This window comes from Cheilinus undulatus, linkage group 4 (assembly GCF_018320785.1).
Source record: "Cheilinus undulatus linkage group 4, ASM1832078v1, whole genome shotgun sequence".
Taxonomy (NCBI): Eukaryota; Metazoa; Chordata; class Actinopteri; order Labriformes; family Labridae; genus Cheilinus; species Cheilinus undulatus.
Genome location: NC_054868.1, coordinates 34771283 through 34793424, shown reverse-complemented (window position 1 = coordinate 34793424; position 22142 = coordinate 34771283). Strand labels below are relative to the sequence as shown.

Below are 22142 nucleotides of genomic sequence, written 5' to 3'. Positions count from 1 at the left end.
GATGAAGAGCCACCACACGCAGATGTGCCCAGGAAACAGACTATTGTGTGTGTGGAACACGACACCAAACACAACACCAAATGTGTCATGTTCCTTGTGTTGAGCAAATCCTGAACAACAGATGTCATCAACTTCTCACATGGGCTTAAGGAGAAAAAGAACTGGGCCGTGGCTCGGCAGTCCAAAGTCTGAAGGATGATTGTAGAGGCACAGAATCCAAGATGGTTGAAGTCCAGTGTTTTTGGTTTATACAGTCAGTGATGGTTTAGGGTGCCATGTTACCTGCTCCTGTTGGTCCACTGCACTTTTTCAAGTCAAGAGTCATCACTGTCAGCCATCTACCATGAAATTTTGGAGCACTTCATGCTTTCACTGCTGAGGAACTTTATGGAGAGACTGATTTCCTTTTGCAGCAGGACTTGGCACCTGCCCACAGCGAAGCCAAAACTACCAGAAACTGGCTTGAGGAAGATGGGAGACATCAGACTCAACAATACAAGACAGCTGAAGGCTACTATCAAAGCAACCTGGGCTTCAACCTAGCAGTGCCACAGACTGATTGGCTCCATACCAACAGCTAGTTTAGTAATTTGTGCAAAATGAACTCCAACCAAGTGCTGAGTGCATAAAAGAGCATAATTTTCCAGAAAGAAAACATTTCTGTCATAAATCTTTTTAATGGACTGATGCTCTGGATATTCTAATATTTTGAAATAGTAGAGCCATAATAATCAAGATGAACTTTCCCATGACATTCAATTTTTTTTCAGATACTTTTAAATCTGGACAAATCTGCTTATTCAATGACGTCTTCCTCCTCCTATAGATGTATGGTATATAAGTTCGTTATGTGCTGGGAGATAAGCCACGGACTGAGAAGATGCTTTAACATGTCAGAGTTGATGCGTTGTGTTTTGACACAGGTGATCTGCTTGTTTTTGATGACAGGTGAGGATAATGACGCTGTGAGCAGGATTTGAACCTGCGCGGGAATATCCCATTGGATTTCGAATCCAACGCCTTAACCACTCGGCCATCACAGCTCGTCTAACTTTTTCTTTTGTAGCAGAAATATAGTCTGACGTCGAATTCCTCATTTCTCTGCATACATGCAAGTCAAAGCATTCTTTCAGTGCAAGCTCGTTTATCCACCAAGGGATCTTGGCTATATTGAAATACGAAGATGTCAACTTCCTCTAGGCCTAGTCCTATTCATAACTAAGGCTACTGGTCAAATTGTCCATGTTTGCCATAACGTGAAAGCATCTCCTTTATCCACACTGTGCCTAAAACTGCTCTCCTGCTTTGTGAAAATGTTCAGACAAGTCTGTCCTTCTCTTCTGCAAGTCACCAAAGGTCCATGGACACCTGCAGGCTGTTTTCAGACAGCTTTAATAACTTTAAGTAGACACCAAGGAGGCTGCGCCATTTCACTGAACAGCAGGCTCTGAATATATAACTGCAGGTAATATAAGTTCAGCATTCTAACAAACATGACGGACAAACTTTACACACGTGACTTAAAAAAAAAAAACTTCCGCATTCATGATAGCAAACACTTGCAGATTTTAAACGGATGTACATTTGTAGAGTTTGCGCATTTGTTGTTAGTTGTAAGTTTCTTGGCGAAATGCCTTTCTTTTGTGCCTCTATTCAGTTTCTGCATTCATTTAAAGTGGAATAACTGTGAAGATTAGTTTTAGTAGCTGTGTTTTGGGCGCGTGACCGTCATCAAGCGCTGACACGAGATCCTGTTCTTTTCCTCTGCAGAAACAACGCCACAGAATAGTTATGGAGTCTTTGTAATGCATTAACGAGGCTCGTGTTTACCAACAGGTCTGTTTGCTGGTGTGGGTCTATAGAGGCGGAGGCGTGAAGATCCGATAAACACTTTCACTTAAGTGGCAATGATGATTAACACCCACAGCCCACTACAGCAGCATCACACCCGCACTGTGTAATTACAGGGACAGTGAGTGCTGTAATCATAATGTGTGCAGGGATTAACTTAGTGAAATAACAAGGCACAGACGCACCCAGTTCAGTGTCTGCATATTGATGAGCTCTGAGGTGATTTTCCGTTCCAGAGGACGTTTACAGCGGTGTTTGAGCCCCAGCACAACTCAAAGCCCAGAACACGCTCTGTGCCACGAGGGTCTCTGTCCGTGGTGCTGATGCTGATGCTGCTGTCGTGTCTGACTGCAGCCGCGTCTCCTGCGCACAACGTGCCCACCAAATGTTTCTTCTTCAATGTATCGGCATGCGTCGGTGACGTCAGCTCCGAGACTTTTGTGTGGCAGCGGCAGTCACAGGGTTTGGGACTGCTGCCCGACGCAAAAAAAATGAGAAGGCACAAGAGAAGCACGTGTAGTGGGTGGTCCTCGACAGACTACTTTCACGTGGCTCTAGCGAGCTCAGAGCTCGAGCCGAGCCGCCGATCCGTTAGTCCGGTGCAGCAACAGCAAGAGACAACATCATCATGGCAGTGGACATGGAACCCTCGGAGTAAGTGCGCTTTACTTTAAGGCATTTCTATATTAAAGAGTGAGTTTAAAGAGCTAGTTTAGTGATGGTCATTAACAACATTAAGACAACATGTGGGACTTCACAAGCTTAACTTAAATTTAGGAGACTCTTTGTGCTGTTATTGTTCAATTACGTACCAATCTGCTGTTTATTTAATCAGTGTTAGTTTTATTGCATTGGTTACACCTTTTTAAAACTTTCCTCTTTTCAGATAATATTGTGTCATTTTTATGATTTTGCTTTCAATTCTTAATGTTTTAAAAGAGACATTCAGTGTAACTTAAACATTTAAATGTTATTTTTTTTCGTTTTCCTTACGCTTAATGACGAAATATATAATTTTATTCTAACTTAATGCTGCTTTAAACTGACGTTTCTCTTACGCGTAATGTATACATGATCTATTCAGTCCATCTTAAAACTCCAAATAAAGATTTAAACTGACGTTTTTGAAACTTAATGTTGATCCATTCAGCCTAACTCAAAAATTTAGATATAGCCTTAAACGTACGTTTTTTGGGGCTTCGTGGATATAATTCCATCCAATCTAATGTTATAATCTAAATGTTGCTCTAACCTGACGTTCTTTTACGCTAAATGCTGAAATAATTCCATCCAGTCTAATGTAATAATCTAAATGTTGCTCTAAACTGACGTTCTCTTACGCTAAATGCTGAAATAAATCTATTCCGGCTGACATAAATTTCTAGATGTATAGCCTTAAACTGACGTTTTCTCTGACGCTGTTGTTTATTGTCTGTGCGCAGCGTGTGCAACCATGTGCCGCCTGTTTAATCTCCTCGGGATCCTCCCATCCACTCACTGAAACCGCTTTTCTTTAATGAAATAATGTGCTCCGCATATGTTGCATGTTTCCCCCCGTGAGTCTGCTTAAATGCCCAATTAAAGACGTTTAATCTGACGTCCTTGATCATGATGCTGAGAGAGGGCGGGTCCAGACGCCGTACATTCTGTGCGTTTCATCCACATGTGCCTGTTGAACTAAAATGCTCTCCACCCCCCTGGCAAGATGTGGCTGCTCTTTTCTTATTGGTTAGTAAGACTTCATGGGGGGAGCGTGAGGATAGGGTACACAATGTTTAGATTTAAAGTCTGTCTAGGGAGATGGAGAAAATGAGACTGTCTTCGAGCTTTAGTGGGCAGGGTTAATCCAAACACTGACCCCATGTCTCTGCACAAAAATGCACGTGAAAAAACCCACTGCAGGGTGATGCTGTCAAAGTGACGGCAGCAGCAGTTCAGAAGGGATGAAGGCAAAGCTGAGAAAATGTCCAGCAGATGGCTTTCAAGTGGGACTAAACTCCACATGCAGCACGCTCCACGCTCACGTCTTGTTTTGACAGGAACAGCTCACTCCTTTTTCTGTTGACAGCTGTTGAGTCAGAGGATCTATGTCTAAATGTGTGAACGCTTCTGAGAATAAATACAGGGTTTCAGTTCTGCAGAGTGTGACAGAAGGGAAAAAAAGATGCACCATAGTAAGAAGCTTAAGCAAAATAGCTCTGACAAAGATGACTTTTTCTTTTTTAGTGTGATCCGCCTGATCATGCAGTACCTGAAGGAGAACAACCTGTACAGAACCCTGAACACCTTACAGGAGGAAACCACCGTGTCTCTGAACACAGTGGAGAGCATCGACAGCTTCATTGCAGACGTAAAGAATGGTCACTGGGACTCGGTGCTGCTGGCCATCGAGTCTCTTAAGTTACCTGACAACACTCTTATTGACCTCTATGAGCAGGTAAACTTGGTATCTTTAGGTTAAAATGTGAAGCATTATTGTTTTTCTTCTAATGAGCTCATGAATATGGATGTTGTAACAGGTGGTTATGGAGCTGATTGAAATGAGGGAGGTGGGTGCGGCTCGCTCACTCCTTAGACAAACCGACCCCATGATCATGTTGAAGCAGACACAGCAAGAGAGGTACTACCACCTCGAGAACCTGCTTACATGCTCCTACTTTGACCCTCGAGAGGTAAGACAAGTGATAATTCTTTAAAAAATAATACACTTAAACTCAGGTGTGGAGCCCAACTGGGAGATCATAAGAGTTGTGTGCACAAACACAAGAATGAATAGGATTTATTTAGCCCAAATACTTAAATTTTGCATAAATCCATCATGAAAAGCTGCCAAACAGAATTTTTTTTTTTTGGGATCGCCCTTGAAGTGGCCAATCTAGCCCATCTAGCCAACCCCTGGACTCACCCCTGCCTTCTTATTTATAGAGTACCATCCCTGTTCTTTCATTACAGGCATACCCTAAAGGCAGCAGCAAGCAGAAGAGGAGAAGGGCAATAGCCGAGGCTCTGGTGAGGGAGGTCAGTGTGGTGCCTCCCTCTCGCCTCATGGGGCTGCTGGAAGAAATCGGAGTGAGTAATCTGATCAATATCTGCCTTAGTGCTCAAGATAATTATAGAGCAAGGGCAACAAATAAAGCAGTTTATCTTTCTTTGAGCTATTGAGTTTTATAGCATATTTAGTAGATTCACATCTTGATTAAAGGTCTTAAAAGGCCCTAAAAATACATATTTTAATCAGCCCCTTACTCTTAGTCTTGATTTCATACATGAACAAAGTGTCAAGTCACAGTTGAGACAGTCTTAGTAAAATATCAATGCATATAACTCTAGGGATTAATGAATGAGATGAAGAAAAGATGATTTCTTCACATTTTCAAGCATTTAAAAAAGTCTTGCTAAAACTTTTATATGTTGCACCTCTGCACAGATCCTTGTTGAAGAAACAGCACCGCCTGCTGTTTGTTTCAGTCTTTTCATCTCCTGCTATTTGCATTATGGAGGAGATGGAAACGCCCTTAGAAACAAAATATGCTTTGATGATATTTTATCAAGATATGATCAATATTATCAAATCTGTTACCATTTTAATCATCTGAAACTAACTCATTTTTTCTTAGAAGGAATAAGTCATAACTGCTAGATTTATCTTAGATGACCAAATATAAAAGTTACAAAGCTGCCATTTTGGTAGTAAGAAGGAAGAAAACTCAACTTTTTAAAGGATGAATGAACATGTACGCATGCAAAGGCAGAATGGCAGTTTATAATATGTTTGCAGTACTCAGGTTGCTGCCTTTCCTGCATAATTTGTGCTTTTCGACAACTTTTCTTTGCATTCCTAAATTACTTGCAGTGTTGACGCTGAGGAAAAAACAGTAGCAGCTAAATTAAGTTTCCTGTCGTGCCTCTTCCTTGCAGACTATAAGGCTGCAGGAGTCTTCTGACAGCTCCCCCGACTCCACCATCGACTCGTACGGAAAGAAGGAGAAAGACAGCTTCCCTACCCAGCTGTATCGACACATCAAGGTAGACCATGACTCCTTCTGATTATCACAATTCTGCTACAGTCTACTAAATGATGCATTTTATAAAGCTCTATTTGTTGGCATCAATATGAGCATCATGAGCAAAATTACAAATATATACACTATGAACAAGACTTCTCTATAATTATTGATGAGTCATCTCCAAAGATGGACATGGATACACAAATTCACACACCCTCCTGGAGGCATTTGTCTCAGTGTCTGGCTGCGCCTTCATTACTGGCTTCCAGATGGAGCTGCATGAGTTGCATGTCCTTGCTCTTCTCTGCCCAAGGTGATGGGAGGAACAGACAGCCCACACACCTTCAGTCTGCAGCATGATTGAAAAACCTTAAACTTCTCCTGAGGAGTCTGATATTAACTGGTGTTATTATATTTATTAATGCACCACAAGTAGCTAAAAACACGAGTGAGGCATTGAAATGTTAATGAGTTATTACATGTCTTTTGAACATGCAGTTTGGACGACGGTCACATGTGGAGTGTGCACGTTTCTCCCCTGATGGGAGGTTTCTGTTTACCGGATCAGTGGAGGGACTCATTGAGGTTTGGAACCATATGACCGGTAATATCAGCAAGGTGAGCAAGTTTCAGATCATGATATCATATCAAAATAAGACTTTTTGTTTCCCCTTTTTATTAGCATTTTGAAAACAAAATACAAAAATATGTATATTTAAATAATGCTTTTAGTTATAACTGTAATCATAGTTGCCTCTTTGTTAAAATAATGATACAAACAAAAGTTTGACTTGTTCACTTAACAGAAAACAAATATGAAAAATGTGTAAGTTTGAAGAAATATGAAGGAAATCTCTCATTCATCCATTTATTGTGTATATTTTTTCTTTTAATCTCTCCTTGTGTGTTTGTATGACTGAATAAGGAGTTGAAATATCAGGCCCAGGACAGCTTCATGATGATGGACGAAGCTGTGCTGTGCATGTGCTTCAGTCACGACTCAGATCTTCTGGCAACCGGCGCTCAGAATGGCAAAATAAAGGTTAAACATTGTTATAGTATGCAACTAATGAAGGTCTTTACTGTGTCTTTATAAGGTCTTGATCATTTAAAGTGAAGTCTTTCTACCACTTAATGGAAACTAAAAAAAGAAAAAATGATGTCCAAATAATGAAAAAATCATTGAGGCTCAAAGGTGTTTAAACTTAAGGTCGTCTCAATACATCTTCATGTGTGTTATTGAAGGTATGGAAGATCGAGAGCGGCTTATGTCTGCGCAGGTTTGAGCATGCCCGCAACAAAGGTGTGACCTGTCTGACCTTCTCCAAGGACAACAACCAGATTCTCAGCGCCTCGTTTCACCCGACCCTCAGGTGGGACATAACCCTGTAGTGTTTTCTGTCAGTGAACACACTGCTGTTGGCTGCAGTCAGCAAATATGTGCCAAATACTGTCACCCACATCTATATCACTAACAGGACTCATAAAAGTCTTTTAAGAAAACTGTGGACAATTAAAGTATGAATCAAAGCCATAAAGTGCTCTGAGTGTGATCTACAATACATCAATATTGAGCTACACAGTAAACTTAAAGAATAAATCACTGTACATGTATGCTCCATATTAAATAGCTGTATGGGAAAAGATTTAAATGCCATTCATATAGGCAACTTAATGTAAGTTTTAAAAGGGAAGTAAATTTAAGACCCAACTTAGTATTACTTCACCACTTGTGTTAAAATAGAAACAAACAAAAAAATAGAATCCTTTTCAAAATTTCTGCAGCCAAACAAATCTTTGTTTGTCTGCTGTGGGAGGAAGTGAGAGCTCACGCTGACCTCAGAAATGATTCACAAACGTTTCAAAGGCGTAAACATTTTTGTAAGCTTTGCTAGAAGGCAGAAGAGTCTTTTTACGTCCCACATTGGATTAGGAAAATATTGCCATAATAAGTCATATAAAGGATACCTCAGGTGTCAAATGCAAAAGTAGGTGAGAAAAGTGACAAAAAATAAAAACAACAAGGACTAATCATTTTATTTCCTGTGCAAATCTCAGATAAATTCTAGCTGTTTTTAGCAGGAAATTTTTCAGTTTAATTTATGTTTCTACACGTGGCTGGACAGAGTGAAATGTGGGATTTTCTTGAATGATCAGTTATACAGGCAACATCACCATGATCACTATACTGAAATGTGCTCCTAACTTGTGTGACACAATAACAGTTTCGCCTACACAAATATGACTACTTGTGACACCACTTCATGACCCTTTACTGGGGCACTAATAAGATGAATGCAGGCAATACATATGGAAGATTATTGGCCGAAAATAAAGTTTTTAGTAGGGTAAAAGAAGATGAACAACAACAAGAAGATAACATGATAATAAAAAAAGCTTTGAAAAGAAGTAAAAAAAAAAGGAAAAATGTATACAAGAGGCGAAATATACATGAGGGAAATTAATGCACGTATCCTTTTACATTATTTAGTTGCTCACAGAGCTTGTATTGCAGCGCACTGCATTGCAACACATTGCATCACATTGCATTTCATCTTATTGCAACGCATTGAATTGTAACGCATCGTATTGCAATGCATCGAATTGCAACAGATCGCACTGTAATGGATCCCATTGTAACAGTTCGTATGGTAATGATCCCATTGTAATGCAAAGCTTTGCATTGCAACACATTGCATCGCATCATGGACTCTGACCAAAATAGAGCACATTGCACTGATTGCAACACATCACATTGCATTGTTTTGTATCGTTTTATCTTGAAATTTTGCGTTGCATCATACCATTAATAGAAATATCCCATCATATTGTGTCATATCACATTACATTGCATTGTATCAGGTTGTAAATCAAACTGAAGTGCATTGCAACACAGAGTATCACACCATACCTTATTATGTTGCATTTTTTGTATCACACTGAAACAACAAATCATATCACATTGTATCATGCTATAGCACATTATATCATATCTCAATACATTTGATCAAATCATATGGTATAATGACTTAGCCTGCCACACACACTGATGTGTTCACAACCAGACTTCCCCTCATAAAGCTGTAAGCAGACACCCTTGCCCTTAAAAAGCTCTTTAATTTCATGCAGACATCAAGCATCAGCACTGGGTACCTGATATCACATGTTGCACACGAGCAGAGCATCTGAATGTAAACAAGCCGAAGCGAGGATGTCTGCCTTTTCTTCTCTCTCAAATATACTCGCACACACATGCACACACATGCACACACACACTCAAACCTGAATTTCCTTCAGACTTGAGGAGTTAAACATCTATTTCTGCCTGCAGGGGGTTGTGGGCTGAGCTGCTCGGCTGTGGTGGAAGCACATGTGCTGTGTGGGTGTAACTAAGAGACCATGTGCTCGAGCACAAAGCTGCAACGTGTTTCTCCACTTACAATTCAACGAGCCAAGAGACCGAATTGTTTACATACACGAAATCATCCAACCTCCTCCCTGAGACAGAGTGAATCACTAAGCTTTAGATGATTTGTCACATTTGAGCTAATCTGCTCTCAGTTACTCTCACTAGAGCTAAAAATATGCCACAACCACAGCAGAGCAACACGTTTTGTCTGCTCTGGGGAAAAATCCCCTTTTCAGTGGATTTGTTAATGAATCAGAGCTGCTGTTTTCATTTTATGTAGTATTTTTTTTTTTTTACATTTCTGTCTCTGAGTGCTTTAAGAAATATCTTTTTTTTTTTTTTCAGAATCCACGACCTGAGGTCCGGCAAGACAGTAAAGGAACTAAATGGCCACACGTCGTTTATAAATGATGCAACTTTCACCCAAGACGGATTTCACATCATCAGTGCATCATCTGATGGCACGGTTAAGGTACAATTCGTGCATAATATAACTTCAAGCATCATGTCTGTGCTGAACTGTGTCACTAAGTAAATTTATTTCCTTTCCATGTTTTAGATTTGGGACACAGATTCCTGTGAATGCCTCCACACTTTGAAATCTCTGGATTCAGAAGTCCCTGTCAACAATGTAATCCCTCTGCCCCAAAACCCTGAGCACTTTGTGATCTGTAACCACTCCACCACAGTGGTCGTCATGAGCATACACGGTCAGGTGAGAGCTCTCAGATGCATACAAATAAAAGGTTCCTATTTACTGTTATTAAAAGGAAATTAAAACAATGTCACTGGTGTTGGCAGGCACTGCAGTGAAATGAAATACAAGTCCATCTAATAGCTGCTGTGACATTTTATTCCGAAGCACAGTGGTTGCAACACAACAGACAGCTGCCATCCTTTTAGCCACACAGCTAAATGCCCTTTAAATATTTCTGACCACCTTTCTGTTAAAGCTATCTGCCTCCTCTTCCCCGTCAGACTATAAAGACCTTCTCCTTGGACAGAACGGAGGGAGCAGACTTTGTGTGTTGCACTCTGTCACCCCATGGTGAGTGGATTTACTGTGTGGGAGAGGACTTATTGCTGTACTGCTTCAACTACAAGACAGGAAGGCTGCAGAAGACTCTGAAAGTAAGTTCTGCTGCACACATTCATTATCAGTTCATGCTTATGAAATGTCATTTATTAAAAGAAAGAAAAATGTGCAGCCTCTTTTTGAAGTTATTTCTTTACTTGGCTGATTCTGCCTCCTCTGCTGTGTCGAGATCCCACTGAGTGTCAGAAAGTAAACAGTGAAGATGATTGGAAACACTGAATATGTGGTGATCTGTGCTCCTCTGCACCCACAGGTTCACGAGAAAGAAGTAATTGGCATCGCCCACCACCCACATGAGAATATGCTCGCCACTTACAGCGAGGATGGTCTCCTGAGGCTATGGAAACCTTAATCTGTCACCTGCATTGCCATATGGAGGACTAAGAGAGCACTACACATGTTTATAAAGATTTCTTTGTAAGACAGACTGCTCATTAAGAGAACAATCTCTCCATAAGGTCCACAGAGTAGCTGTTCTGCAGCGTGGAGTTATTGTCCACAATCTTCATCAGCAGATGGATAATTTTTTATTGTAATGAAGCTTAAACTTTTTTAATTTTCCAAGGATGTGAAGGGCTTTTTAGAAAGAGTAGCTTGGAAACCATCAAATTCTTGGCAAATGAGCAGAATCCATGTGTTGATGAAGATCATGTGACTTTAATATGTGACACATGACAAAACGAGCTACAACAGCTGCCAAATGGACCCAAATGGAGCCTCAGCAATTCATGGGTTTTTTAAACCATTTTAAAAAAAGCAATAGATAATAAAAGCAAAGATTGTGCTACATATTTTAACAATTTCTATTCTCTCTTTTGAACTGAGACAGTTGTTCAGTTGGTTATGCTCAACAACAAGGAGGCAATCCAAAGCTGTATTTGTACAGAATCCTATTTGAAAAAGAAAACCCAGAGAGGAGGGGATTATGGGTAAATGCTTATAGAAGCTGCACCTTAGGGAGCAAAAGAATAGACTTCTCCTAATCCTGCCTCAAAATATTGTGTTGACTTGAACATTTTAAAGCCTTTTTGTCAAACATAACTTACCCAAAACACAGAACATTAATCTTAAGAAAGCTGTTTGTCAAGATGAGTAATTTGGTCTTTGTACTTCAGATTTTACACATAATCTCTTTATACATTTTGTTTGGTATAATCCTATTCTTTTACAGATTATTTTACAGGATCTTTGCTTTATAAACCTAAGCAGTGCAGTCTTGGTCCTCAGTACTGTACACATACTTCCTCATGGATCCAACTTCACCAGTGCAGTTTGAATCCCCATTTTCATCTCTTGTGTCTTTATCAGACATGAAAATGCATGACGGTGAACTGTCGTGAAACTATTTATAATAAAAAAAGTGCTTCTTGTTTGGGCATAAACAAACAATATCAGGTATTTGATTTGCCAGCTTTGGTTTTTAATACTACTTTTGTATCAATCAATGAGCAATGACTCGGATGTAATGATCTGTTTTGTCCTCCGTGTGTTCTGCATGCTACCTCAGTACAGTCTAAATGTGACAACAATAATTTAAGTTTTCTTTAAATTATGCATGGTGACTGATGATAAACCTCAATGAGCTTCCTGTTGGTATATAATGTATTCAAAGCTGTCATTTAGTGTCAGTCTGTTGTATTGACTCTAACCTGTGTCCTTGTGCATCAGTAGGACATGTATTCCTGCAAAAACAGAGCTACTGCCTCCACTGGTATTATTTTTGTGCTACAGTATACGATACAAACTATCTCTGTGCTGTCATCGATATTTCATTGTTACAAAGTTCATGACAGTATATTTTGTATATTCATTATGTTGTATATAAAGCTATCAGATATGTCAGAAATGGTTATCAATTAAATTTAAAACTTTACTTTTGTGCTGGTGTGCCTCTTCATAAAACCTTCACTATCGTATGTTTGGTACAAAATCAAAGTTCCAGATGCCACACCTTACAAAGTGTGAATCAAAAGTGAATATTGTGAGCTACAGGTGTGAATGCAATTTTAAAGCATGCTGTATCTAGATATTCAGAAGTATGGACACACAGTCACTGCTTTTGTTTTAACGTCAGCGTTGTCATTACCTGGAGGCTGCACGTACAGACACTGGGTCTGTTGAAGGTGGTGAATCCGTGGGAACTACGGGCCATGTCGTACGTTACGTCACTTATCAGTATGGTGCACAGGAGCATAACTGATATTAGGGGTCTCTTTAATGAGTGATTACCCTTTCATTATGGCACAACTTTCTTATTGTAAATTTGAGTTTAACTGCTTGGCCCCATCGTCCCCGGCAATTGAACTCAAAAACCACAGAATAAAATGCCTCACTTGCCTAAACATCAGCTGAGCATCAGATTAAAAACAATACACTTAGAGAGTAAAAATCATAGACCATCAAACTGCATTTAATTAGAAAACATAAACAAGTGGATGATTGGTCCTTACATGAATACAGTCAGAGAGAGAACTAGACAACACTATTTGAGGCAAGACTCAAATTTGCATCTGCTTAAAGAGCACCCTTTAAAAAACTAAGAAATCTCCATTCTGGTGAGAGTGAGTTTTTCTTTGAAATATCCAAGGCAAATGAATAACTGTAAAAACAAACTTAATTGTTAAGTAGCTTAAGGTTTATAAGGCTTTCAAACAGGCAGACTTTTCAATGAGGTATCAGGTGTGAAGATCTGAAGTCCCAAATAACCTTCAGCTGATACATTTGGCATTTACAATAAGGACTGCAAAAACGGCAAAGGATGAACTCAACAGCCTGAGTAAAAAGTTTATCTTTACAGATTTTATTTTAAATCAACTCCAGATTTAGTCCTAAGATTCAGTTCGATTTTATTTTTGTCCTCCCTATGATAAGTTGAAATGCAGTTGATTTTTTAGGTCTACAACATTTATGACGTTATCGGGATAATGACTTGATTTCTTGAGATCTTAAACTTAAAATAAACTTGAAATAAACTGATAAAATAAACTTGTTAACAGAGGAAAACCAAAGTCCTTCACCCAAGATAGAGGCATAAAAGAGTTAAGATCTAGAGAAAAGAACTTAAACTTTCTTTTTATCATGGGAAAACTATACTAAATATGGACATATCTTCTCTAGGTTTCTGAAAAAGATCAACCAGAGAGACAACTGAACACTTCAGTTTCTGGATTTTAAAATCACAACCGTTAAAAAAACTAAAATTAGTCAACTTTAAAACAATTACCAAAACATTAAGCCACTTAAACTTGGGAGTAACTTGACACTTTGTAAGACGAGAGAAAACTTTGGCCATCAGTGTTTATAGAGGCCTGTTAAATGAAGCATTTTGTTATTCTCATAACAAAAAAAAAAAAAAAAAAAAAAAGAAAAAACACCTACTATTTGAACAGAAAATCAAGTTAGACAGACTCATGTTTAAATACGCAAGCTCTCTGACCTTCTCCAAGTCTTTTGGGCTTTATATTTTTAAATAAAGTGACTCCTTTATTATCTTTCTCGTATGAATACTGACCCCATAATCAACTGCAGACTTAAAGTATGAGGCTTATCCCAACTGTGATGTATTTACAAATGAAGTATCCCACTTTCCAGGAAAGCTCATCCCATCAGTCTATCATTTAGAGCTACAAAGTGGAAAAATTAAACTTAATTTCAACATAATCCACTTTTTAGTGGTTTCATCCTACATCTTGCCACACCTGAATCATTTTCAACCCCCAACTCACATTTATAACATTGTTTAGAAATGTCTAGAAAATAGCCCTTTATAGGGTAAAACAGCATGAATGTTCAACTGAAGCCTGAATGCACATCTGCCTCAGCCACCATTTACATGTTGAGTCTTCACACACAACAGCTTGAACACGTAGACAAGTGGTTAATTACAACAGCTGATTCTGACTGTAACACTCTGAAAAATGTTAATTTACATAAATATTGGCATCATTTTCTGTGGAACTGCATAAAAAGCAAGCAGTCTTTGTTTTCTTTTCTCTGAAGTCCCTGTGATACCCTCGTCTCTATCACAGTGTGATTGGAAAAACTAAAATAAAAACACCTGGACTCTCCTTCTCCAGTCCGTCCAAAACCATGTCGTTAAATCAGGAGGGTGATGGGACACAGGTCTGACTCAGCCTGAAAGTAAACTTAGACGAGTAAACACTTCTGATTTTAAGACAATTAATTAAATAAAAAGTGCACAAACTTCCAGAAAGGTGCTTTGCTTTAGAGATGAGGAGGAGGGCTTCTTGAATAAGAAAAACCCGGGCTGACGTTTAAGATGTTTGGCACTGAACGCCTCCAGTGCTGGCATAGTCGTCCTCGTCCATGTAGTAGTACTGATGGTTGTGTCGCCTTCTGTTCTCAAAGTCACAGTCCTCAAGGTCGGCGTAGATGTAGAGGTCGTCTTCCATGCTTTCTGGCTGCTCTGGGTCCAGCTTCTCTGGGAGGTAGCTCTCCAACTCCTTCAGCTTGTTATCAGGTAGAAAGTTGGGTTGCGGGAACACCACCTGAAAGGAAAAACACACGTGTAACTCTTCTGTAATAGGACCTGTCAGTTTAATATTCAGGTATTTCTAAGTATAAAACTGACTTCATCTTTTGTTTGGTGTTATTTTTAGTGCAGCAAAACAAAAGACATCAGGGGATTCAGAGCAGAAATATTGCAGACCGCTTTATTGGTAAGGGATTGCTTAGTTTGTTATTGCAGGAAAAGAGATGCACTTTAATTCAGACGTTTGTGTGTCCAGGTGGCTGACATGGAATTATTAGCTTTTCCAGAAAGCATGCACTAAACAGGAAGAAAAGTCAGTAAAAGGCAATTATAAAGAAAAAAAAAAACCCTTCTTACCGAGAAGTGAATGATTAGACGTCCCTTCTCAAATGGTCTGCGATGCATCGGCATCCCTTCATTTAAGACACACTTTGTGTCTCCAGGCTTGATCAATTCTCCTAAAAAAACAATAACAAAAAAACAAACACAAAAAGTGTATCTATAATTATCAATACTATATCGTACAACATTGTACTTTGAAGCAGCATAGCCAAGGTCTGTTGAATGCAGCTTCAGTTATCATTTATGTTTAAAATCAACAAATTTTCTAGAAACAACTTTGTTATTTATCTTTTAAGGTTTTACAGTAGAGTCTGGGGGCTCTAAAGAAGCCTTTACCGATGGGAAGTTTAAGCCCAGTAGCCTAAAATAAACTGCTTAATGAAAGGAATTTATTCTAAATAATTACTTTTAATATTTTTAGATCTTCTTTAAAAAATCTTTATATATTTTGAGTTCCTTTGTGCCTTTATGTACTGAAAGGACAGATAGAGTGGATAGAGTCAGAAACAAAGATGATAAGAGCATTTTAGCATCTTAGCTATAGAAACCAAGATGTGTCTTTCAGATTAAGCCCTGAGCACTATCCTCTATTTCTGGATAGGTACAGCACACAGATCTGTCTATCAACTCACTGATGTTCAATATAAACTGTATAATATTAACCTGAGAAAAATACATCATGCATTATTAAAGCAGTTGTCAATAAAAAAAACTGAACATTCAAATCGTTAGCTGTGCACCTGATTTTATTGTTTACCTGGGTGTGAAGTGATGAGGAGGGTTCTGTTGTCTAGTGTCTGAACAGGTTTCTGAAATCCACACAGAGCTTCAACCAGCTGTAACTCCATTGACATGACCAGATCATCTACTTTCCTGAAGATAAGAGCAAGTTGGAAAATATAGAGATAAACTGACGGAGTGCCCAATGAATGTGGATTTATCAAACAGAGGTTCTTTTCTTTAATATCGGATCATTTTCATCATGAAACAAACTAAAAGTTAAACAAGAGTACAAGTAATGATCTAGACAGGGAAGCCACTTTTATATAGCACACATAAGGAGCAGTATGTGTGCATTGTTCTTGTTTTAGGTGTTTCATATCATCACTTTATCAGCCAAAAGGGACTTCAGCAGAAACAAAGACACCTGAAAATTTCATACCTGGTGAAATGTGGATGCTCTATCTGGTCCAACACGATGATGATGTCACCTGGTTCGATTCCTGGTTCCTGGTCTCCCTCTCCATGGAAAACAATCTTCTGGCCATCTCTCATTCCTGCAGCAGGTAAGTGCACATGTTGTGTGATCTGGGTCAATGTTTAAAAAGCTATAGATTGATTCAGCTTAAATCTACCCTCACTCTCACCTTTATCAATGTGGACCTCCAGGATCTTCTTCTGGCGCAGGATCTTTCGCCCCGCACATGCTTTGCACCGGTCTTTGTGGCTGATTCTCTGTCCTTGACCCTGACAGCTGTGGCACACTGTGGACACCTGCTGGACCATACCTGGTATGAGTTGGTGCATGCGGACTTGCATGCCTGTGCCATGACATGTCATGCACATCTGTGCAGCCCCTTTCCGACTCCCACGACCTGCCAAGAAAAAAAAGGAAGCAGAGTCAGCATACTTAAGAACAAAGATGAAAGCTATTTGGTTTATTATATGAACTCTAGTGACCTGGTGAGAAAAGACTGGATTACATTTACAAGACTGACGTGTTTGGTTACTGGACAAAGAGCCTTTTCATGGCCTGCTTGGACCGTTGTGTGCTAGAGAGTCTTTTTAGATTACTAAACAAGTCCAGTGACGGGCGCTAAACAAGAGCAGAGAATAACTTCCACAGCTAAAGACGTACCTTCACATCTCTCACAAATAGTGTTCTTCTGCAGAGCAAGTTTTCTTGTTGCTCCGTTATAAAGATCTTCCAGCGTCACTGTAATCTGGTGAACAATGTTCTTTCCTGGAGCAAGACAAATCATAAATTTCAGTAATGCTGCTTCTAGGAATAAGACTTCAGCAACAGGGTTCCTAAATATCAATATCTTCTGATATCTGATGTCACAGATAAAACAGAACTTTCATGAAGCTTAAAGATATTCAACATTTCACCAAAAATGTAGAATCAATAACATCAAAAGTGCAAGCTCATACTGAAATATAAATTCAACAAATATTGTCATTGGAACGTCACGCCTGAACCATGAATGAGAAGCAGAACAGTGTTTGGGTGATGACACCTTGTTGACATCTTAACTTGAATCTCAGGCTAGTTTTCTTTTTTCTTAAGACACCACAGAGTCACAGATAATTCAGATTAAGTATATCTCATTAACATTTTCACTTTTCTTACAAGCATTTGCCATCCTTAATCCTCTGCCTCATGTTTTAACTTCTATAACACAAGCAGAAGGAGGAACACGGGAATTTTTAATTTGACTGGGGTTATGAATTATTGAAAGTTTGTAAAAATTGAAATAATCAAGTGTAATTTTCATTTTTACAAACATTAAATAAATCCCCTGTGGATTTTCCCTGTTCTGTGTTTATTTATCTGTATTCAGTTATTGGTATTCTGGTATTCAAAATAGCAGCTGTGCTTGCTAATCAGCTGGGCCCCATTAGAGCGGCGATGATTAACAGATTAACAGTAAGCGACTCAAGAGAAAAATTATCCTGCAAAACCTCTGAATGGTTTGTGCCAGATTTAGAGCATATTGCCAAAAATTGGGTCACTCTAAATGATAATTTGCTGCTTTATTTCAGGCTGAGTATTCTGGGTCTGTTGCCCAAACAAAACAAAACAGCTAATACTTGATTAAACCTTTTCTGAGTTTGACCCTACGTACATCTTTCATCACTGCAACCAGTTCTTTCTTCTAAGATCAGGCTGTCTCCAACTTAATAACTGGGCGATTTTCTCACAAAAAACACAACTAAGTGATTATCTCTGCAATATTTTCTTACCTTTTCTCTCTCTGTGCATGCGACTACCTCCACCAAAAAACAGGTCAAAGATGTCCATGGGTGATGCAAAGCCCCCACCGCCACCTCCACCAACCCCTCCTTCCTTTATGGCCTTCTCACCACCACGATCGTACAACTCTCTCTTCTTGGCATCTGACAGCACCTCATAGGCCTGTGAAATCTGCTTAAACTATAAAGAAAAGAAACCAGAATGCATAGTTTAAGGAGAACAGAAACCACTGTAACAAAATAAGCCAAGTTCATGTTTTTTTAAATATATTTTTCATTGTTAAACCTTTCATTTCTCAAAGAGAAACAACCCTGCTATTCTAAGTGTAAACAATCATTAAAAAAGGACCCACCTTTTCTCCTTCTGTAGGATTTTTATCAGGGTGATATTTCAGAGCTAGCTTGCGATAGGCTCTTTTCAGTTCATCAGGAGTAGCATTAGGCTTCACACCTAATGTGTCGTAAAAGCCTGTTTCCTTGACCATGTTTGTCGTCACTGAATAACCTAAAAGAGACAAAAATATCATCAGTATGTTGAGCTCTAAATCACTTACAACCCCGTCAGAACTACATAAGAAGACCTTCCCCACCAAAATCTAGTCTCTTAACACGTCCCAAACAAAGTGGCTCAAATTAGAGAGAAATTAAATTTGATCCAAGTTAACCCTTTATGGGACAAGGAACCATATGTGGTCTCTTCAATCAACCTCCTTTGTGGCCTCCCCCTCAACTTGTTGTGATACAACAGAACAAGGATTTTTCTCAGCCACTCAGTGGAGATCAGCCAGTCTGTTTCCTCCAGAACTCAAAAAATGCAGCGTTAGGCCTCTTTTGGTCCCAAACAAATGCCCCTAATATCCTTACCAACCATGATAGGCTGATGAAACTCACACATTAGGAGGCTGAATAGCAGAAATACATATCATGACAGGTTTTGTTTGAAATTACAGCATGACAATGGAGGTACAATATTTGACCTGTATAGGGGTGTAAATTGTTGTCAATATTAAGGCATATGGCCAAGTCATCTAACAGCCATATCAGTTATTATAATGTAGGAGAATACTAATCTATAGTGTAGTTGGATGTTGACAGAGGTTTGTAAAAAAAAATTCAAAAGTGATCCAGTGGTAAACTCTATTTATTTATTTATAGACATTTTCTAGGTATATTTATAAAATAGCTGTGATTGTTGGTCAGTTTTACAACATTATACCAGTTTTATTATACCTATTTGTTTTATATCAGTTTATTATTTTTACTGTGAGCTTCATTTCTGCTTAAATTAATTTGGGAATTTAATATTTGTAACATTTTTTCACATTTTCTGGTGGAATTATAAAGAAAAACAAGTGGTATAAATAGTGAAATGTATGCGACTTTAGTCAGTTTTACAACAGTATAACAGGTTTATTACACTTAAATGGCTTAAATCATGTCTTATTTTTTTGTGAGTCTTATCACTGCTAAAAATTCACTTAGTTCTTCAATGTTTGTGATAATTATAAGTGTCCTGTTGGAATTATAAGATAAAAAAAGTTGATATCACCACTACTTCAGTGTCCTGAAGCTAGTCATGTCTTGCCTCTAAGACATCAGAATCTTAAAGCAACCTCAACATGTCTTGCATAATGAATATTTTGTATTTAAATAACTTATAAATGTGGAAGTAAATACTCATTAGACTCTAGGTGTTTATTTGCCATTAACAATTTAAGATGCATCACTTCATGGATTTTTTTTTCCAAAAAAAGGCAAGAAACCATAAATGGTCGCTTTCTTGACCTTGATTTTTAACACAATAATGAATAAAATACATATAAATCACAAAAGTAAGAAAAAGAAGTATTGGGATGTCCAACAATAATATTCTAGGGCTTACATTTTTAATTTCCAAGACTTTTTAACCCTGTAAGGGTTAAGAAAAATCCGTGTCATGCATTTATGTTGTAACAAAGAAGAGAAGGTCCCTCACAAATACAAAACCAAAGCATTTATTCATGTTGTGATACATAGGAGAGACTGTCATAGTTGTACGTATAGTCATGTAACTCAGAGTTTACAGTAGGACAGAAATAAGACAAATAATAATTTCTACCTTTACAAACTACAATATTCAGTTTTAATTGAACATGTTAGAGGTGCTGCAAACACATCTGCATTAGTTTCGCTTGATTAAAGAGTGTTATGTGACTTTGCTGACCTTTGAACTGTGTAAAATCTCTATCATTATCGCTGTTAACTCATATAAAGATATACTGGCCATCCCTTATACAGTTTAGGACATCTTCTCATTGTTATGCTGGAAATTTCAGAGGCCCACAGCCATCTATCAAGACTGGACACAAACATAAAACAAATAGGTAAGTGGGTCCTTTAGGAGAAAACTGATCACTATTATGCCAAAGGTGGAAGTTTTACACGTCATAAAAAGGTAAATACCCTACACTCAAGAGCTCCAATATTAAAACGCAGATATGAACTTATTTAAAGAGTTACATTCGTCACTTAATATAAGATACTCCTCACTGATAATCATGTAAGAAACATGTATACATTATTGTCAAGTTAATGACGTAGCATATTTTACTGGTCTTAAAATCGTGTCTCATTAGATATATGACTTTTGTTTTTTATTTGAAATCAGTGTGAAAAATAGCTAAAGCTCTTAGATAAGTATGTAGGGGTACAAATAGCTTAACATTTAAGTAAGCTTGTAATGAAGACTACTGATGAAGTGGCAGACAGTAAAAACGAATCAAAATACAATCAAAATCAGCTGCATTGTATTGTAATCATTCTGTATATCGTTATTGTTTTGGTGGAGTGAAATTAAAGACAGTAGCAAACGAACACGATTTATTTCAATCAAGTGTTTTATTGTTTTACATCTTAATTCATGTTTATAACTCTGCCACTACCTGTTACCGTGCTCATCGTTAAATCACGAGGTTTCATTTCTATCAGGCCCTACGCAGTTTAGCTAGCGTTAGCGCAACTGCTCGTCTGGCTAATGCTAACAGGTTAGCTTATCTAACGGATAAACTAAACATATTTTGTGTGACAATGGAGATAAAAATACAAAAGAACAAAAAAACAGTTTCCAACCTTCTGTGCGGACACTATTTCGAATCCTCAAATTTAGGGGACCCTTCCCTTCACAGAGCCTCTTCCAGAACCTTCTCACCCGCCTCCAGTCCGATGTTGCTCCGTGCGGCTCCCTCTGCTACACTGTACTCTGGATCTAGACTTGTTGCACATAGATGCCGCCTTCAGCTTCAACCCGGAAGCCACGTTGGAGAGGGGTAGCGTGGAATGTGACTTCATGACGGTAGGAGGTCAACCCATGACGCATACTTTTATGGGCAATTAAAACAGAATACGTTTTGTGACAATTGTCCCCGAAATCGAGGTGGATATGGCATTTATTTTTTGGATTAGGGCCACTGAAAAAAAATTGAGATGCTTTTTTTTCTTTTTACTTGTGAGAGACAAGTCAGAGATTCTGAGATTAAAGTCAGAATTCTGACTTTTTTTTTTCTCATAAGTTCAAATGTTTGTCTTTTTCTCACAAGTAAAAAAACAACATAAAGCTATTGCTTCTGGTGGATTGGAGCCACATGCAAAGCATTTGGGAACCTGATGCAGCGCAAGGCTGGACTACATCAATATTTTTAAACATTCTTTCTCAAAATGTGAAATTTAGCCAAGAAAATGAAACCTTAGCTTACCGTATAGTACATAAACCTTATGGAGTTCAGTTTTACAATGAAAAGAAAACTTAATTAAAATTAAAACAAAACAAAACAAACAAACAAACAAAAAACAGTAGGATGTGGATTTTTTTTTTATTTTTTGCATTGATGAACGTCTATAACAGGCTCTGTTGGATAATGATGTCATTAGCTTGGAAATACAAAGCAAGTTTTTTCCCCCATGTGAATGCATTACCCTTTGCATAATGCAACA

General features: G+C 38.4%; 2 protein-coding genes and 1 non-coding gene across 3 annotated transcripts; 1 reads left to right on the top strand and 2 right to left on the bottom strand.

Annotated features, from left to right (window-relative positions):
- Positions 1 to 961: 961 nt before the first annotated feature.
- Positions 962 to 1043, bottom strand: trnas-cga. The gene has a single exon. It is a non-coding gene; the product is annotated as a tRNA-Ser (tRNA).
- A 1356-nt stretch (positions 1044 to 2399) lies between these two features.
- Positions 2400 to 12236, top strand: smu1b (SMU1 DNA replication regulator and spliceosomal factor b). The gene is made up of 12 exons (XM_041785492.1): positions 2400 to 2505; positions 4078 to 4288; positions 4371 to 4523; positions 4804 to 4920; positions 5770 to 5877; positions 6357 to 6476; positions 6784 to 6900; positions 7104 to 7231; positions 9613 to 9739; positions 9827 to 9982; positions 10246 to 10398; positions 10617 to 12236. Exons 1-12 carry the CDS (start codon positions 2480 to 2482, stop codon positions 10713 to 10715), a joined length of 1515 nt encoding a protein of 504 aa, XP_041641426.1. The 5' UTR covers positions 2400 to 2479; the 3' UTR covers positions 10716 to 12236.
- Positions 12237 to 12752: 516 nt separating this feature from the next.
- Positions 12753 to 21393, bottom strand: dnaja1 (DnaJ heat shock protein family (Hsp40) member A1). The gene is made up of 9 exons (XM_041786150.1): positions 21282 to 21393; positions 18527 to 18678; positions 18165 to 18354; positions 17056 to 17160; positions 16565 to 16792; positions 16360 to 16474; positions 15955 to 16070; positions 15213 to 15313; positions 12753 to 14871 (listed from the first exon to the last, which is right to left on the bottom strand). Exons 2-9 carry the CDS (start codon positions 18656 to 18658, stop codon positions 14638 to 14640), a joined length of 1221 nt encoding a protein of 406 aa, XP_041642084.1. The 5' UTR covers positions 18659 to 18678; positions 21282 to 21393; the 3' UTR covers positions 12753 to 14637.
- Between the last annotated feature and the right edge of the window lie 749 nt (positions 21394 to 22142).

Excerpts from the sequence above, each read along its gene's own strand:
- smu1b (XM_041785492.1), top strand. The coding sequence starts at position 2,480 with ATGGCAGTGGACATGGAACCCTCGGA. Across the intron at positions 9,740-9,826 it reads CATCTGATGGCACGGTTAAG|ATTTGGGACACAGATTCCTG; the intron begins GTACAATTCGTG and ends TCCATGTTTTAG. Across the intron at positions 10,399-10,616 it reads GGCTGCAGAAGACTCTGAAA|GTTCACGAGAAAGAAGTAAT; the intron begins GTAAGTTCTGCT and ends CTGCACCCACAG.
- dnaja1 (XM_041786150.1), bottom strand. The coding sequence starts at position 18,658 with ATGGTCAAGGAAACAGGCTTTTACGACACATTAGGTGTGAAGCCTAAT. Across the intron at positions 17,161-18,164 it reads CATGCACAGAGAGAGAAAAG|GAAAGAACATTGTTCACCAG; the intron begins GTAAGAAAATAT and ends GTCTTGCTCCAG. Across the intron at positions 15,314-15,954 it reads CCTCATCACTTCACACCCAG|GAGAATTGATCAAGCCTGGA; the intron begins GTAAACAATAAA and ends TTGTTTTTTTAG.